The sequence below is a fragment of the Gobio gobio genome, assembly GCF_949357685.1.
Source record: "Gobio gobio genome assembly, chromosome: 18".
Taxonomy (NCBI): domain Eukaryota; kingdom Metazoa; phylum Chordata; class Actinopteri; order Cypriniformes; family Gobionidae; genus Gobio; species Gobio gobio.
The window spans coordinates 22,697,826-22,716,548 of record NC_137111.1 but is presented as its reverse complement, the minus strand read 5'-3'; the positions used below and the strand labels follow the sequence as shown (position 1 = coordinate 22,716,548).

Below are 18,723 nucleotides of genomic sequence, written 5' to 3'. Positions count from 1 at the left end.
ACATTATTTAAGTTACATACGTTTATAAATGTAGCCGTCTTAATTGTTTAAAATATTTTTAATAATTGTCAGAATAAGCTCCAATACAGTTTTTAAAAAAGCAACATAATGTTTTTTAAAAAAGCAGAATCATTGCATTCTTCTTTACAATATCTCAACTGGATTTATTGCTATTTTCAAACAAATTAGGCCTCAAATAATACGCCTAAAATTCCGGATGTTCATTAGTTTGTATCTTGTATGAAAACATAATCTAAAAGATGTATTTTGGATGCTGCATAGATTAACTTTGACCCAAATATGTTCAGCCTCCCAAATTCCCGTCTTTGTTTAGGCCCTACTCTATAAATGATTAAATTATACATTTGCCGAAGGATAAATGTGTGTAACTATTCAATGATAATTTTGAGCATTTCGTGCACTTCATGCATTTCAATCCTATCTTCTCAAGAGGCTATTCTCTGATCTTCTGCTCATTTCTGTGTCTCTGTCCCAAAAGGCTTCAGAAGTAATTGCTTACATCAGCAGTCTTGGTAACTTCCATCATATTTCTCCTGGGTCTTCATGCAAAACCATCAACCACAAATTGCTCTTAAAGCTAGATGTGCATTTTCAGATCTGCGCCAGGCCCCTTTCTTCACCCATTGGGATTGCTTGGATCCTTACGCTTCTGTCTACAAACACAAATTTAATTCGGTTGCAACACGTATTGTGAATTTACTTGTTCCATAAGCAGCCAATTTAATCTGAATAGTCGATTATCCAGAATAATAGCAGGCAAAGATTGGTTTCATTTCCCTTCTGGTGAAGAGGTTACTATTTCTGTAGTCTGAATAAATCACTGAATAAATGATGTATTTTCATGTCATAGCAGGTCTTTAGCAGGAAAGTGGACCTCAGTATTCATGTGGCGCTTTCAATCATAGTGCAATCACTGCTCCTTTGTTCTACATGGTAGCCTACATCTTGATGGTTTAATCTTGTTTCAGAAGCAGTTTTTATTGGGATTCACAGTATCGTATGAAATAAATGCCCAAAAAAGGGGTGTTTGTTGAACATTTTAAATTTTGGAGAATGCCATAAACAAGAAGTACTTCTTGTTGAGGTTTCATCTCTGTACTCAGTGACTAATATTTAGGCTATTTGTGCCTGAATAATTCTGACAGCATGTCCATTCTTTCTCTATAGCAAAACCCATGCAAAATGTACACTCACCTAAAGGATTATGAGGAACACCATACTAATCCTGTGTTTGACCCCCTTTCGCCTTCAGAACGGCCTTAATTCTATGTGGCATTGATTCAACAAGGTGCTGAAAGCATTCTTTAGAAATGTTGGCCCATTTTGATAGGATAGCATCTTGCAGTTGATGGAGATTTGTGGGATGCACATCCAGGACACGAAGCTCCCGTTCCACCACATCCCAAAGATGCTCTATTGGGTTGAGATCTGGTGACTGTGGGGGCCATTTTAGTACAGTGAAGTCATGTTAAAGAAACCGATTTGAAATGATTCGAGCTTTGTGATATGGTGCATTATCCTGCTGGAAGTAGCCATCAGAGGATGGGTACATGGTGGTCATAAAGGGATGGACATGATCAGAAACAATGCTCAGGTAGGCCATGGCATTTAAACAATGCCCAATTGGCACTAAGGGGCCTAAAGTGTGCCAAGAAAACATTCCCCACACCATTACACCACCACCAGCAGCCTGCACAGTGGTAACAAGGCATGATGGATCCATGTTCTCATTCTGTTTACGCCAAATTCTGACTCTACCAACTGAATGTCTCAACAGAAATCGAGACTCATCAGACCAGGCAACATTTTTCAAGTCTTCAACTGTCCAATTTTGGTGAGCTTGTGCAAATTGTAGCTCTTTTTCCTATTTGTAGTGGAGATGAGTGGTACCCGGTGGGGTCTTCTGCTGTTGTAGCCCATCCGCCTCAAGGTTGTGCGTGTTGTGGCTTCACAAATGCTTTGCTGCATACCTCGGTTGTAACGAGTGGTTATTTCAGTCAAAGTTGCTCTTCTATCAGCTTGAATCAGTCAGCCCATTCTCCTCTGACCTCTAGCATCAACAAGGCATTTTCGCCCACAGGACTGCCGCATACTGGACGTTTTTCCCTTTTCACACCATTCTTTTTAAACCCTAGAAATGGTTGTGCGTGAAAATCCCAGTAACTGAGCAGATTGTGAAATACTCAGACCGGCCCGTCTGGCACCAACAACCATGCCACGCTTAAAATTGCTTAAATCGCCTTTCTTTCCCATTCTGACATTCAGTTTGGAGTTCAGGAGATTTGCTGCGTCCCAATTCGCATACTATCCGTACTAAATAGTATTCGAAAAAAGAATTAGTATGTCCCAAATCTTAGTATGTTGAAAAAAGTATTCCAAAGATTCCCGGATGGTTTACTATTTCCGGTCAGAATCCGAAGTGCAGATCGATGCGCACTCTAACGGCTGATATTGCCCACAACCCATTGCGAGATGGACGAGGATTCGATTAGAACTACAAACGCGGATAAAAAGTGTTTAAAAAACTACAAACATGACGGTTACGCGAGTCTGACGGTTGAGTGGAGAGGATTAGATAAAGTGGTTTGAGTGAGCAATTATCAGTATTTAACCGGACGAAAAGATATTTATTCAATATTATCCACATTATATTTCACCTGCAGCAGCATTGAGAACTTTTGTAATGATACGTTTGGCCATTAACTTTGCAAACACATGAGAGGAGTCTAAAGACCCACGAAAGGCAGATCAACGAGCGACTACATTTCTCTCCGATACGGTAGGAAATTAAATTTAAAGTGGGGGATTTGAACTGTGACGATGATTGACATTTTAAACGGTGATGGGACGCACGTAACAGAGTCCGTTAAAGATGACGAAGTAGTATGTCCCAAAGCTTGCATACTCTTCTGCTACACACTCAAAAGTATGTACTTTTTCTTCACAAAAAGAGTACATACTTTTAGGACGTAGTATAAGTAGGCGAATTGGGACGCAGCCATTGTCTTGACCAGGACCATCTAATCTTGGTTGATTAGATAATTGCATTAATGAGAAATTGAACAGGTGTTCCTAATAGTCCTTTAGGTGAGTGTAGATCTACTTATATTCTATCAAACGTTTCTCTCCACAGAAAACATTCCTTTAGCCTATGTTTCTCATAAAAAAAGGGAGAGTAAATGAAAGTTTTATTTATTTAAAAAAAATTCAACAGGGTTTTATTTTGTCTCTGAAATAAAACAGCGTAGCCCTTCTCATCCAGTAGAGGGCGAAATTGTTCTGATAACTGGGGTTGGACAGAAAGCTTTTTGCCAAGTATGTTTACACACACAAGGAATTCGTCATGGTGACAGAAGCTTCCACAGTATAGACACAATGACAGAAAAATAGAATAAAAAGAATAAGTGAATCAAAAGTTGAAATATATAATATATAAGAAGATACCCTTCTGTTGCCAACGTCCTTGGCAATTATATTCATCTGTCGGTCAAAGTGAACAGTGTAATGCAGTGTTTACAGACACTGGAGCAGAGTTGGCCTTGGTCAGAGCAGAGGAAATGACATGACCATCTGAATCCCTGCCCACGTTCCAGTGCTCTTCGCGCAGCGTCTTGGTGCCGGGGTGTGGTCTCCTTCAGCTCAATACCTCCAACCTTGGAATCTATCAGCCTGTCCAACTCAAACATCCTTCAGATTCACATCTCTCACGCGCTCTCTAATTAGCACCATATGATGAGACGACTGCTCTGCTGCTACTAAAAAGGTAATTTTAACACAACAGCGGTTTTGTCTTGTGCTGAAAGATAAAGTGCGGTTGTATACGATCCACATGTGCTCGATGTTCTCAATGGCTGTCTGTTCACTCTTGATGCTTGTGAAAGTTGTGATACCAAGGTAAACTAAATGAAACATTTAACTGAAATACGTGAATGATTTATTTGCTACTGTAGCAAATATACTGTGAACGTGCATCAGATGTTACTAACTGAATCTGTTCTTTAAACAAATGAAGATACTTTTTTTGTTGGTGAACTGACAGTTGTAACATTACCTGCGGAGTTTGAAGTCTGCAGTTGAACTGTAATTACCCCAAACAAGACGCACCCTACCTATACTTTAGTACAGATTAGTGGTTTCTCATCGTTTTTTTTATTCTTTAGATTGAAAATTATAATCTTTTAAGTGAACGAATCGGTTTACTCACACTTTTTTGTTCACTACTCCTTCGCATTTGAAGCACGTTACTTTTTTTACTCAATTCATAGACTTGCTAATCTATTGCACGAACTACTAGCTTTCAAGACCGGTTGAATGACCCTTTCATTAGTCTAACCGGTTGAACCCAGAGCCGTTGAAAAGCCTTTTTCAAAGGGGACTGGTTGAACCGAACCTACTGGACGAACACGCCCCTTCAATGAACTAATCGGTGTTGAGTCGGGATTCCCGACAATCAAATTTCGAAATGAATCACTTATTTTATATGATATTATTTTATTAACAGTGTGTTTTTATTATTGTACAAATGTTAAAGGGTAGTTCACCCAAAAAATAAAATTCTGTCATTATTAGCCTCATTTGTCATTAACTCACCCTCATTTGTCATTCCAAACCTGTTCATCTTCTGAACACATTAAGATATTTTTTTATTAAATTTAATTACCATTTCAAGGCCCAGAAAGGTAGGAAAGACATCCTTAAAATAGTCCATGTGACAGTGTGCGCAAAATGACTTTATTCAACAATTTGTTAAATAAAGTCGTTAAATTATAAGTTTTTTTCTCACAAAAAGTATTCTCGTTATAACTATTAACTATACATTTTTGGGTGAACTAACCTTTTAATTCTGCTTTCTAAATGCTTATGTTTCGGTCATGGTTCAGTAAATTATTCAACAACTCACTTAACGCTCATTGCCACCTGACGCCAGGTAATCGGGGAAGTCTTTTCAGTGAACCGATTCAAAAGATCGGAGTCACTGAAATGGAAACAAATCCTCACGATTAATCTAATGCAAATAAGTTTGTACATTTAATACATTTAAAAAAATCTGGTTCATTTCTACACGTTTGACCTTAACTATTTGATTCAAATAGTTCACACTTTTTTCTGTAACCACTAGCAGAGCCAAAACACACAGTAGACCTCACGCAACCACAGAAGTGACACTGACATTTCTGCTCTAGCCTTTGCACTGTATCCTGAGAGAGACTTTCACGTTAAAGCTTAAGTAATGATAGGGAGGGGTATGATTTATCTTGCTCTTTGTGCTATCTACTGTTCTCTTCAGTTTTCTTACAAACATTGCTTTTGAACGAACTATTTACTTTTGAAAACGCAGCAAGAAGCACATTCCTCACAAAGGTGTGAAGCTGTTGTGTTGTACATTACCATTCAGACATTTTTAAGGGATTTTTATTAACTTGCTCATGTTCTACACTTTTCAAGCAGTAAACAAACCAATCAACAAACTGAAAGTTTTTGTTTTATCAGAAAAAAAGGTGTGCTGGCTCAATGACCTGGTCACAGGTTCTTGAGTCAAAATGGACCACTTTTATGGTTTTTTTTTTTTTTCTGTTTAAGTGTTTCATGGTAACTATGAATCTGAACTCTTCAAATATCTGAACTCTTCAAAATCTCACATTTTTAAGAATAAATAATGACCCTTTTGCTTTTTTTTGGTGAACTATTGAGTGCCATACAAAGAGCCTTTGGGAAATGTAGATGTATGTAAAATCCACAGTGTATAGAATATAATAGCTAAACTATTTACAATTTCTACAACATTCAAGTTGAAGTGGAAAAAGAAACCAAAAAAAAAAAAAAAGGGTACTTCATTTATCTTTGTTGCTACCATGCAATTTGAATATTGGCTCAGGTAGATTTTCATATTTCAAATACAGTTTTCACATGTGCAACATACACTATATTGCCAAAAGTATTGGGACACCCCTCCAAATCATTGAATTCAGGTGTTCCAATCACTTCCATGGCCACAGGTGTATAAAATCTAGCACCTAGTCATGCAGACTGATCTACAAACATTTGGGAAAGAATGGGTCGCTCTCAGGAGCTCAGTGAATTCAAGCGTGGTACTGTGATAGGTTGCCACCTGTGGAATTTCCCCACTCCTAAATATTCCACAGTCAACTGTTAAAAAGTGGAAGCAATTAGGAACTACAGCAACTCAGCCACAAAGTGGTAGGCCACGTAAAATCACAGAGCGGTGTCAGCGCATGCTGAGGTGCACAGTGTGCAGAAGTCGCTCAGACCTCTAAACTTTGTGTGGACTTCAGTTTAGCTCAAGAACAGTGCATAAAGAGCTTCATTGAATGGGTTTCCATGGCTGAGCAGCTGCATCCAAGCCTTACATCACCAAGTGCAATGAAAAGCGTTGAATGCAGTAGTGTAAAGCACGCCGCCACTGGACTTCAGCATACCAAGACATTTTGGACAATTTTATGCTCCCAACTTTGTGGGAACAGTTTGCATGACTGTGCACCAGTGCACAAAGCAGGGTCCAAAAATACATGGATGAGCGAGTTTGGTGTGGAGGAAGTTGACTGGCCTGAACAGAGTCTTGACCTCAACCCGATAGAACACCTTTGGGATGAATTAGAGCAGAGACTGCGAGCCAGGCCTTCTCATCCAACATCAGTGCCTGACCTTACAAATGCGCTTCTAGATTAATGGACAAAAATTCCCATAAACACACTCCTAAACCTTGTGGAAAGCCTTTGCAGAAGACTTGAAGCTGTTATAGCTGCAATGGGTGGGCCAATTCCATATTAAACCCTACAAATTAACAATTGGATAAAGTTAATGTGCATGTAAAGGCAGGCGCCCCAAAACCTTTGGCAATATAGTGTATCTTGGGAGGTACTATCCAGATTTATTTCAACAACAAAAAAAATCGTCTGCTTAATATGATAGAGCTGCCAAAGTTATTTATATAAATCTGTCTCTCTCTCTCTCTCTCTCTCTCTGTGCACAGGGTTTTGTTGGGACTGGAAAAGTCAAGACTACATGATAAGGATGGGAATCATTAAAGTGCTGAAGACTCAGTTGCTGTGCCATCTCATTATATGTTATGTGTTCCTGGTCAGTGGGCTTATTATCAACCTGCTGCAGCTTTGTACTCTACCACTGTGGCCCATTAACAAGCAGCTTGCACGCAAGATCAACTGCAGATTTGGTTATTCCATTTCTAGTCGTAAGTCCTGCAAAGCTGTCACCTGTGGGTTTACCTCCAAAGAAAGATATTGTCCCAACCAGGCATGATGCAACAAGTTTCCTGTATTTATTTTGTCCTCACTGAAAGACATACTGTACTGCATGAGGTGACAAAATCACATAAAATAGTACCAAAAAAAAAAAATGTCACAGTCATGGAGAACATGATTACCATATCTTTCCTGGTTAAGATTGTATTGTATTATGAAGCAGATAAATACGCACCACCTGAAACCATTATTTCCTGTTTGAAAACCTCATTGTTGCACTGAGGGTAACAAAATAGGAAGTGCATATTTTTGAAAATTACATATTGCCTTAATGTCTATTTACATGCATATAAGATGATGTATGTAAGATGATTAACTTGTTGGACTACTACAGATTCATAAATATGTAAATGCATTGTGCTTCATAAATATATGCATTGCAATTCAGCTGTATATTTTTTCTGTTCGTTCAGAATTGGTGGCATTGTTGGAGTGGTGGTCTGGGACAGAATGCACACTTTACACAGACCCGGAAAGCTGTTCTCTCTTTGGCAAAGAAAACGCCATTGTTGTCCTCAATCATAACTTTGAGATCGATTTTATGATCGGCTGGACCTTCTGTGAGAGATTTGGTGTTTTAGGGGTAAGACAAAAAATAGTTCCGTTAAAAAAATGTTCCTACACCTTAAAAAATGTGTGACTAAATGAGACGTTTGAGCATTACTCATACCATCATGAAGATATTGAGCCTTAAAAATAAGATGTATAAATTGTACTGCTGCACAATTGTTTTTATCATATTCTGATTTCAGAGCTCAAAGGTGTTGGCAAAAAAGGAACTTTCCTATGTTCCTGTGATTGGCTGGATGTGGTACTTCCTGGAGATTGTCTTCTGCAAAAGGAAATGGGAAGAGGATCGTGAGAAAGTCGTGCAGAGCCTGCGCAACCTTTGGGATTACCCAGAAAACTTTTGGGCATGTTTGTAAAAATCTTATTGCACATTGTACTCTGGTGTCAATGACATTGTATTACATTTCAAATGTCTTAATTTTAAGCAAAATTAGTTAAAGAAATAGTTCACCTGTTCACCCAAAAAATGATTTACTCGCCCTCATCATTCAAACCTCATATGCAGTTTTCTTCGTGGATCACAAAAGGAGAATTTCTGAACAATATTCAGGCAACTCTTCCCATGTGATTGTTTGTTAATGCTCCAAAAATCCCCATGAAAGTGGACCATATGTGGCATTTATGTCATTATTCACTAAAAGAAGAGTCCATAATGAAATATTACCCAACTCTACACTAAATACACTAATACTAGCTAAGCCAGGAGTCCTTTCTGTGTGGCGTTTGCATGTTCTCCCCGTGTCAGCATGGGTTTCCTCCGGGTGCTCCAGTTGCCCCCACCGTCGAAAGACGGTAAAAAATATCGATTTCTCGATTTTAATAGATTCTCACTTTTACAAAACAATATCGATTCTTAAAACCCAAGAATCGATTTTTTTTTTACAAAATTCAAATACATAAATACCGTTTTGGCGCTGTGGCGTGAGATCGCTCTGCCGCGGCTCAGCTCAAGAGAACCAGCAGAGCGGAGCAAACATGAACGGATCTTCTCTTCCGCCTTATTACCAATAACAGCGCAAAATAAACAGGAATGAGCTTCTGAAAGTGTGTTAAAACAGCACTAGGTAGTTTTTGCTCTCGGGGTCCCCCTACAGTTGAGAAACAGTATTGTCCTCTACTACTGTCGTAAACTGTCATTCTACATCAGTGGATGCATCGCACGTGCATTTGTTTACATGACAACTTATTTATTGTTATCATTATTTTTTTTTCAAATGCCAATGATCGCGATGCTCACGTTTACAAGCCAGCGTCATTATAGTAGCCTAGTCTATTGGTTCCCGTTTTACAGAATCTATATGATACTTCAATAAAATGTTTGAGTGGTAGATAATAACCATATATCGTCAATATTATAATATCAAGCTACCCTAGATGAATCGGTAAATTTGAAAAATCGATTTGCATTATAGCTTGAGGCAAGACAAATAAACCAATATCACAGACATGTTAGGTATCCTAAAATATGATTTTATACGTCTTATGTATTTACTTGCAAGAATGTAGCCCCTCCTCCTTCAGCTCACGCCAACGAGCAAACGCTGGCCCAATGTTGATCCTCGTCCTGCCTTTAATCCGATCACTTTCTCGTTTCCTCTTTTTGCTTTCCTCCGACAAAACCTTTGCTTTCTTATTTTTCTGTGCTGCTTCGGCCATGATTATAACATTCGGCAAACAAATGATAGTTTTTCTCGCACGTCCAAATTTAAGGAAGTGGGGGTGGTGGTGGAAGTGACGTATATGCCGTAAAGCAGTCGAATTTTGTAGTTTTTTTTTTTTCGGGTTACTACCCGAAACCCGAAGTTTAAAAGTACGATTAAAAACGATACAGACCCCGTCAGGCTATGGCAGACGTGTCATTCAACCTATTGTAAGTCGATGTATCATCACAAGAGGTTTGAAAATATATTATAAAGGTTGAAAAGTTACCTAGTGCTGCTTTAAAAGATACAGGACAACTTACCGATATCCGTATTATGTCACCTAGAATCGCTCAATCAATGTTTCAACCGCAGAAAGATGTAACGTTAAGTAAAACTGCTTGTAAACAATGTCACGTAATAACGAGATCTTATGTCGTTTTAACTCATCTTTTCTCGTAATAACGAGATCTTATGTCGTTTTAACAACATATTTTCTCGTAATAACGAGATCTTATGTTATGATCTTATAGTATGTTATACTCTAATACATATATTCTAGAAATTTATTAATAAGAAAGACGCTTTCAGCCTTACTCAAAGGCCGCGGAAACAGGCCAGTGGGTTCGTTACGCACATCAATCCATTCCGGCGTTCTTATTTTGCTTCTAATGTATTAAATATACAGGCCATTAGTTTATAAAACCTTGATCAAAATTATAATACAATTTATAGAAAACGAAATTTACTTTAAAGAAATGATTTCTGCAAAACAACACTCAATAAAAATCATGTCTGACCCCACTCCATGTCTCCAGACATATTGCGCGTCTTGTAGCCTTTCTTACTCATGCTGCTCACTTTTCATCATCAACATATGAAATTAAAACAATAATATAATAGGCTAATATTTAAACATATAGCCTAACTATGAATCTAAATAGGCTACGTTTTGCATGTAGCCAACTCCACTCCAAACGCTTCAAAAATGTATTTTGTTTATTAAACGCAAAGTTTTTCATTTCAAATTTAATTTCTAAATTCAGTTCATATTTCCAACAAACGAAATTCTGAGCCAAAATAACAAAGTGTTAAAAAAAACCCTGCAAAAATTATAAATATTAAAGAATTCGCGGGCGCTTTCGTCGGCATGAGTATAGGCTATAAAACGCACAATATGTCTGGAGACATGGAGTGGGGTCAGACGTGATTTTTATTGAGTGTTGTTTTGCAGAAATCATTTATTTAAAGTGAATTTCGTTTTCTATAAATTGTATTTTAATTTTGATCAAGGTTTCATTAACTAATTGCCTGTATATTTAATACATAAGAAGCAAAATAAGAATGCGGAGAATGGATTGACGTGCGTAACGAACCCACTGGCCTGTTTCCGCGGCCTTTATAAGGCTGAAAGCTTCTTTCTTTTTAATACATTTCTTGAACGTCTTAATTACAGTAGGCCTATAGATAGTTATGATATCTGTGACCGGGGTCTGTCATTTTTTTTTTATTTGGCAGCAATGCGTCACCGTACGTAACGTCACAGTTAGGCTACCTCAGAAAAACCAGTGTCCATAAACTCGTTAGTCAGCTAGAAAAATTAACTCTAGAGAGGAGCATTTTGCTAATTATATGCACCTCATTACATAGGATATTCATTGTCAATGTTCTTCAATATTGAATAAATCTGGCAAGTTTTTATGACAGGCACCCTTTAAATGTTTATATTTCAAAAAACTAATTGGAGTAGAATTTATGTAATTGTAAAGTTAATATTATAACTTTATTATTATATTAAAAAAACACAATTTAGTGTCATTTAAGTGTTTGTATACAAATCAGTTAATTTTTACCTTCAATATTAGTAGGCTAATGTAGTATCAACTGACTCCCATAGTTTTCCTTGAGAAAATGTTCCATGTATTATAGCTACCTGGTACATATCCGAAATAATCGATATTGAATTGAATCGAATCGAATCGAATCGAAAGCTTGTGAATCGAAATTGAATCGTATTGTGAAATTTGTGTCAATACCCAGCCCTAGTAGATTGGATATGCCAAATTGTAGGATTGTGTGTGAGTGTGAATGTGTCAGGAAGGTCATCCAATGTAAAACCTGTGCCAAATCAAAGGTGTGTGTGAAGCAGACCCTGCAAATGAGCGGGAAAAATGCTAGGAAGATGATGACACTAAATACAGTAATGGTGTGTTCACACTTGGCAGGTTTGGTTCGATTAAAATGAACTCTAGTGCCATTGCTCTGTTAGTGTACAAACACACTAAGCTTTTCTGTCCCTTGTTATATCTCCTATGTGGCTGATGTTCTTATTTATGATTCGTCTATAGTTCCTGTTGCACTGTGAAGGCACACGGTTCACAGAAAAGAAGCACAAGATTAGTATGGAGGTGGCAGAGAAGAAAGGTCTCCCCAAACTCAAGTACCACCTTCTACCTCGGACCAAGGGCTTTTGGGTCACGGCCCAGAACCTCAGGGGAACGGGTAAGAGCTTCTTGGCCTATAAGTAATGACAAACCCGTAGCAGCAGTGCTTTTATTGATCTTCCAATGAGACGTATCCCTTCGTTGATGTTTTATAAATGACCGTAAGCGCATTAAATGACAGAAGTCTTTTGACAAATGTAGCCTCTAAGGATTTGGCTCTCTGACGTGGTTTGTGTCTCCTCTGTAGTTACTGCTGTGTACGATTCTACACTTAATTTCAGAAACAATGAAATGCCAACTTTACTAGGGGTGCTCAACGGGAAAAAATACCATGCGGATTTATATGTGAGGTAAGAATGAAAGAATGAATAATTCAAACTGCCCTTCAGCAATATTTAACCACATTTTGTTCATTAAATGCTCTGTAATTATGTCTCCTGCTATAACAAAGGTCAATATGCAATCTCCCTAATCATTTATAAATATGTTTCACTTATGACCTTCTAAATGAATGTGTTGTGAATTAAGACCTCAGGTCCTTTGTAAGATCAAGATAATCCGTCATGGCTTTCCTTGTGTCTGTTAGGCGAATTCCTCTGGACTCGGTCCCAGAGGATGAGTCAGAATGTGCGGCCTGGCTTCACAAACTCTATCAGGAAAAAGTAAGTGCACTACCTGCCTTAGTTGCTCGGCAGTGTTATTTAAATAGCATTATTCAGTATTTTTGCTCTTTTAGTAATTGTTATACAGTATGCTTTTGTCAATGTATTATCTTTTGATTTCCATTTCTGTTTAGCTTTATTTTTATTTCAGTTTTAGTCATTATAATACCATTTTATTTCAGTAAGTTGCTAAGAGTTTTAGTTAGTTTAGTTGGCGCTGGTATTAGCATTTCAGTTGTTATTATTAGCATATTAATAGGACACAATCAACTTATCTGTGGCCTGTTGCACAAAGCCAGTTTAGATTTTAACCCAGGTAAGTTTGCGGTTAGATTGAGCAAACTCTGTTTTTTCGGGCTTATGAAGGTGGATTGGTTTTTAGCAGTGTTCATCACCATAGTAACTTACACTACATGGCTAACCTGCCCTGGGGCAGGTTTTATTTGGGGTTAGAGATCGCAAACCCAAACTGGACCAATCAGCTGCAAGTAAAGATACAATAAAGCCACACCCCCTGTATCTCTCATTCCAAATTAAAGCAGTTCATAGTGAAACAACTTGAGACAAAATTGCTCATCTTTTGGTGCTAATTATTTATATGCATTATAATTACTTTTAATTCATATAATTATTATATTAATTGACAAGTAGCCAAATATTAATATAAATATAATACATGCATTCATAATTCTTTTAAACAAGGTGTATTCATTTGAGCTTTGTGAACCTATAATTATTAGGCCTATTTCTTTGATTCACATCATGCATTGATGTAGTCAAATATTCTTTCAGCTGCCTTTCGATGCAGCATCAGTGTTTATTCCTGCTTTGTAAACGCATTTAATGTCATGATCATTTTCAAAACGATCTCTCAATCTTTTGAAGAGAAGTGAATTGTGCCATCTCTCTTGTGAGAAGTGAATCAAACGGACACACTTTCAGGTGCATGCGCTTCAGAGTTAATCTCAAACTCTGGATTAAACCTGAGTTGACGGAGAAAGTTTATTCCGAGCTTTGAGAGACCGTTGAACTTGATCTAAACCAGGTTGGATTTATCAACTCTAAACCTACTCTGAAACTCAAGAGTTTGTTCAGCTAGCTTCATGCAACAGGCCTCTGGTGTCTGCGTGTGTTTATTGTGGGATATGGGGGAAGGATGTATTAATTGAGTGGATATGTGTGTTATGTATGCAATTGGAGCATTAACCTGACCTTGGTGCGCACCCAAGGGTAGGGCAAACAGGAAAAACAGGTGGATAGTGGATTGTGTGTGTGTGTGAGCCCTCTGTCACAAAGAAGTTAGTGCTAGTAAAGTAATTGCAATGAACAGTAACACACCCATTGTTCAGTTAGGGTAAACATGTTTTTAATTAAGTGATTTGTGTGTGTGTGTGTGTGTGTGTGTGTGTGTGTGTGTGTGTGTGTGTGTGTGTGTGTGTGTGTGTGTGTGTGTGTGTGTGTGTGTGTGTGTGTGTGTGTGTGTGTGTGTGTGTGTGTGTGTGTGTGTGTGTGTGTGTGTGTGTGTGTGTGTGTGTGTGTGTGTGTGTGTGTGTGTGTGTGTGTGTTCTCACACAGGATGAATTCCAAGAGCATTACAGACGGACTGGACAGTTCCCGGGTCCCATTAAAAGCCCCCCGCGCCGACCTTGGGACCTGCTGAACTGGCTGTTCTGGGTCTGTTTGCTGGTCTACCCTCTCTGCAGGCTCCTGCTGCAACTGCTGCTGTCAGGGTCCGCCATCACCGTCGTCTGTACATTTGTCTTCTGTTTTGCAGGTACTTGGGATAAGGGCATGGGCTGGTTATTTCCTACTGATTACAATTAAAGCTGGTGTAACAAATAGAGACCTTTAAGAATGCAGCAGATATTTTTTTGTGGTTCACCAACTAAGGAATTATATACTGCTGCTATTTTCCTCCAATCTGTTTCTTTCTTTCAAAAAAATTAAAATATAAAGGAGGCCGATTAGGTGCTATGGCAGTAAGTATACCAACCACTTCTATCTAGATTTATAGCATGTTAGTCACTCCATAAGTGCATGTATAAGTTCATGCATTCAAAGTGCCCTTAAAGCCACAATATGTAATTTTTCACCACTAGAGGTTGCTTATTCAAAACAAAAGGTGCAGCTTGATGACGCCTTGATTTCGCGGAGCTTGTTTTATGCAGCAGACGACTGCTCCTGCTTCAGCGCTGTTTTATCATATTAGATACAATATTTGAGTGTGTTGAAAGTTATGTTATAATGCTACTCTGTGCGTTCGCTCAGCGGCTACTATGAGACACTTGTTGCACACACTGCAGTAAGCTAGATCGATATTAGGCATGGTAAAACATGGTACTCGCGGTAAATCAAGAAAATTAGATTTAAACAATAAGACTAACTGTGTTGAGCTATATAACAATGATTCGTTTTCTGTCGATGAATATATCCAAACAGTTGCTCACCTATCTAATAAAACACATTTTTTTAAAGCGTCTTTGCTGTTTCCATGGTTTCTACGAAATAAAACGAAGGTAACGCGGAGCGGGTATGATGTCACTGATAGGTGTTCTGGTTAAAATTGCTTATTTCTCTGGATTTAAACATTCTTGGAAACATTTGTGATAGTGCAAGTACACAAGTCAACAAAATATTGAACATTGTTCTAGTGGTTTTTGGACACTTTAAATAAATTCTTACATATTGTGCCTTTAAATAATCACAGCATGTGTGTGAGAACAGTTTTAAAGATTAATTTCAGCTGTAAAAGTTTCATCTAAACACTGAATGCACACAAAAACAAATCTTAAACAACATGATTCAGTTATACTATGAGAAATCATGTATGATTGATATTGTTTAAATGAAGCTTTAATTTCTCTTTTGCTTAGTACAGGGTTCCCACACCCGTTGAACAAAGAATTTATGAGTTTTAAAACAATTTCTAATAGATGATAGCCAAGCATAACTTGATCCGTAGTGTTCTAGCATTTAAAAAAAAAAAAAACTTTTCCAGACTTCAAAATCACAAGCTTAAAATTCCCTGATATTTCCAGGTTTTCCATGTTCGTGGGAACCCTGTTAGTATTATGACTAGTATTATAATGGTCTGATGCAGTGGTTCTCCGCCTTTTTGACTCGATCATACCCATAACAAACAATAGGGAGGGGGGGATTTTAACGCAATTGTTATAATAATATTAAACCCCCTGGTTGAGAACCACTGATCTAATGAATGACCCCGAGTGCTTGTAGTCCTAGTTTAGGTATGGAGCATGCTAATGTGACTGGCTGTTGCGCTGACAAATCTTTTCTTTTTTTTTCAGTGTCAGTTGGTATCCGCTGGATGATCGGACAGACTGAGATTAAGAAGGGTTCGAACTATGGGGATAAAGAGGTGCAGTTGAACAATAACTGAGAGACTTTCACCCAAGAAACAAGATCATGCTACTGTGATGAGGGCATTTTCACAACAGGAACTGACATAAGCCAAGTGAAACCACCTTCCTAAGTGAAATTTGAGGAACTCGTCACATGAAGCTTTTGGAAAGAGCCGCTTAAATCATTTACCAAAAAAAAAAAAAAACACTTCACCATTCTGATTTACATGTTGTTTTTTAAAGAGACAAGTAGGCCATTTAAAAAAACGGTCTGTTTATTAATATTCTTTTTTTTAAATATTGCAAACACTGTTGGAGGAGCAGAGAACCAGCAGTTGATGCCTATGTAAGAGCATGTTTGTCCACCCGTCCGAGTGCAGCAGCAGAAAGGCGGAGTCAGACTGGCCTCTTCCCTCTCATTGGTTGATTATGCTCTTGTACACCCCAGATCGTAAAGGCACGGCGTTGGCCAGCACGAGGCTAAGCCGACGCAACAACTACTTTTAGGCTTAAATATGACTTGTTAACAGTGGGCTCTGCAGCAAGGCAAACAAAAATACCATTTTAACAAAACAAAAATTTAAAACCTTCTCTACTGTGACTTTCAGCCCCAGGTTTGTATGCTTTCTTCAGCGAACACTCATTGAAATTGTACATACAGTCAGTCAATGCCAAACTCTCCCTCCATCTCTCATGCTTTGTGCGGAGAACGTCCCTTGAATTAATGTACTTGGTCTCCTAACATGTATTCCCTGTGACTCATTCACCAAAAAAATGGCTATTAAACTTCAGCTTTACAATATGCTTTGTACAAAGAAAAACCCTAACTAACCCTATTCATACAGTATGTACATAACACACTCATCCGAACGGCATTTCCATCCCATTTGCTAATGTTACTGTACATGTAAGACTTGCCCTGCTTTAATGTCGCGAGGGGTTCGTATTGAGCAGAGCGTGTCTGTTTTTCCTTCGTCCCTCCTCATGCCGTGTGAAGTAGTGCTAGCATTTTTGTAAACGTTAAGAGAATGCGTGTCTTCCCCATTACTCTTCATCCGTGCAGACCTGCAATTGAAAAGATGTGAGATTGTTAGTGCCATTTCCATCGACCTCACTCAAGCAGCCAATCGGGTGACAGCATGTGATGGTTTGACATTATTGATGCACCAAAATGATTTTTTTACACCCAAACCAAAATTTATTTAATAATCAGTTATCGGAGTTGCATATAAACGTTCAAATTGCACATTAAGACAGTTTTTATATAAATTGTTTTTAATAATATAATGGTTTCTTCTCCAATTCGTTGTTAACATATGAACATTTAAAGGGCAGTAATAAAAGCAGTTCGTCATCTCCATCGATTGTGAACATTTTTGGGGCACCTGACTCGCCTTGTACTTTCTTGTTTTTCTAACCCATTCTAGATCATCAATCTAGCTTATTTAAAGTCCCAACGCCAGCAAAATGTGTTTTTTACTATGTGAACTCAAACAGAACCTCCTGAAGTTAGGATTTTTTGCTTTAGAAAGTTATACTTTTTTTTAGACTTCCAGATGAAATTGTCTACATGCAACATTCTCTAAGCAAGTTATAGCCATTTATTACAAACTTATTTATTATTGGCGCTTTCAGTGGAAAAACTGGCGTTTTATATTTGCTGACAATGTAGATGTGTCCAAAAAAAAGCTCAGGAAGTAAATCGAAACATTGTTATATAGTAACAACACTGAAATGATTTTCACAAACTACATAAGAAGTATTTACATAAACGAAACTAAACTCTTGGCTGTGCCTGTTATCTCCGCCGGAATTGATTCCACCGGGGAAGTTGTGTTGCGGCTCTTTTGAAAACATACATTTCAATGCCTCATCCGATGTGTACCTCTGTTTTATACTTGTTTTTGGTTTGTGTGCTGCCAAAGGTATACTTTCTTAGAGAGTGCTCTCATGCAAATGTTGTTGTGTGTTTGTTTTCATGCATGCAAATACGGAGGCACGCAACAGCTTTCACTTTGTATTCATACAAATTTTGGTGGTTCAAAAGACCAAAACCTATGTTTACTGGTTGAGTAAATGATAGTTCAACCAATCTGTGCATGGGGGTGGGACTAAGCATCAACAATCGTTCCTGTTTGGCTCTGAGTAACAAATCAATGCTGATTAAAACTTAATGATGTAATCCCGTTCACTACAGATCCGACTTAAGACAACGTGGTACAACTGAAAAGCTCAGAATCTCCTCTTTACAAAACTTTAAAGCATACAGATTGAATTAACGGTTCAAAAGTTATTAACCATAACAATAGTTATTTTTACAACTCTCTGTCTTTAAGGGTTAAGAATGAAAGCTATATATGGGTGAGAGCAGGTTCATACCTTGACAAAGGGGTGGTCCAATAGGGCACTGGCGGTCCCTCGCCTCTTCGGTTCACTCTCCAGGCAATGGTCCAGGAAGTCCTTCCCCTCTGTGCTCAGCTTTTCAGGAATGGGCGGTTTGTGGCCCATTCCCACTTTATACATGATCTGGAAGTTATGCTCATATTCGTGCCAGGGTCTCTGAATTAAACAAACAGGAAGTATATTTTTATTTTTGTATATTTTTTTACAGTTCGCACACTAAAACAGTGGCTAAATAATGGTATTACAAGATGAATAAACTACAATACAGATGAATATCCAAACTGAATATTGTTTTGTCATAATACTTTTCCAGCAGTACGAGTTTGGTTGTTAAGGCATGT

At 38.0% G+C, this 18,723-nt stretch overlaps 2 protein-coding genes across 8 annotated transcripts in view; one reads left to right on the top strand and one right to left on the bottom strand.

The window, feature by feature from the left end:
• Positions 1–3,348: 3,348 nt before the first annotated feature.
• Positions 3,349–16,777, top strand: agpat4 (1-acylglycerol-3-phosphate O-acyltransferase 4 (lysophosphatidic acid acyltransferase, delta)). Of its 2 annotated transcripts, XM_079843246.1 has the most exons (10): positions 3,349–3,784; positions 7,013–7,231; positions 7,715–7,884; positions 8,054–8,215; positions 11,860–12,013; positions 12,203–12,305; positions 12,542–12,617; positions 14,193–14,391; positions 14,574–14,596; positions 15,926–16,170. In XM_079843246.1, the coding sequence occupies exons 2-10, from the start codon at positions 7,045–7,047 to the stop codon at positions 15,947–15,949; spliced, it is 1,098 nt and encodes a 365-aa protein (XP_079699372.1). In that variant the 5' UTR covers positions 3,349–3,784; positions 7,013–7,044; the 3' UTR covers positions 15,950–16,170. The 2 variants fall into 2 exon arrangements, with proteins under 2 accessions (XP_079699372.1, XP_079699371.1); XM_079843245.1 differs by lacking the exon at positions 14,574–14,596 and having other exon boundaries at positions 3,520–3,784; positions 15,926–16,777.
• The window catches only part of map3k4 (mitogen-activated protein kinase kinase kinase 4), a 55,395-nt gene continuing 52,911 nt past the window's right edge, over positions 16,240–18,723 (bottom strand). For all 6 annotated transcript variants that reach the window (XM_079843240.1, XM_079843242.1, XM_079843239.1 and 3 more), the window contains 2 exons: positions 18,359–18,538; positions 16,240–17,044 (listed from right to left, as the gene is read on the bottom strand). In XM_079843240.1, coding sequence (XP_079699366.1) covers positions 17,024–17,044; positions 18,359–18,538 — 201 coding nt within the window. In that variant the 3' untranslated portion in view covers positions 16,240–17,023. The remainder of the gene's footprint in view (positions 17,045–18,358; positions 18,539–18,723) is intronic.

What these genes read in the sequence shown, in the direction of transcription:
- agpat4 (XM_079843245.1), top strand. Translation starts at nt 7,045, where the DNA reads ATGATAAGGATGGGAATCATTAAAGTGCTGAAGACTCAGTTGCTGTGC. An exon ending in CCAGAACCTCAGGGGAACGG is followed by an intron (nt 12,014 to 12,202) that starts GTAAGAGCTTCT and finishes TCTCCTCTGTAG; the next exon opens with TTACTGCTGTGTACGATTCT. An exon ending in ACAAACTCTATCAGGAAAAA is followed by an intron (nt 12,618 to 14,192) that starts GTAAGTGCACTA and finishes GTTCTCACACAG; the next exon opens with GATGAATTCCAAGAGCATTA.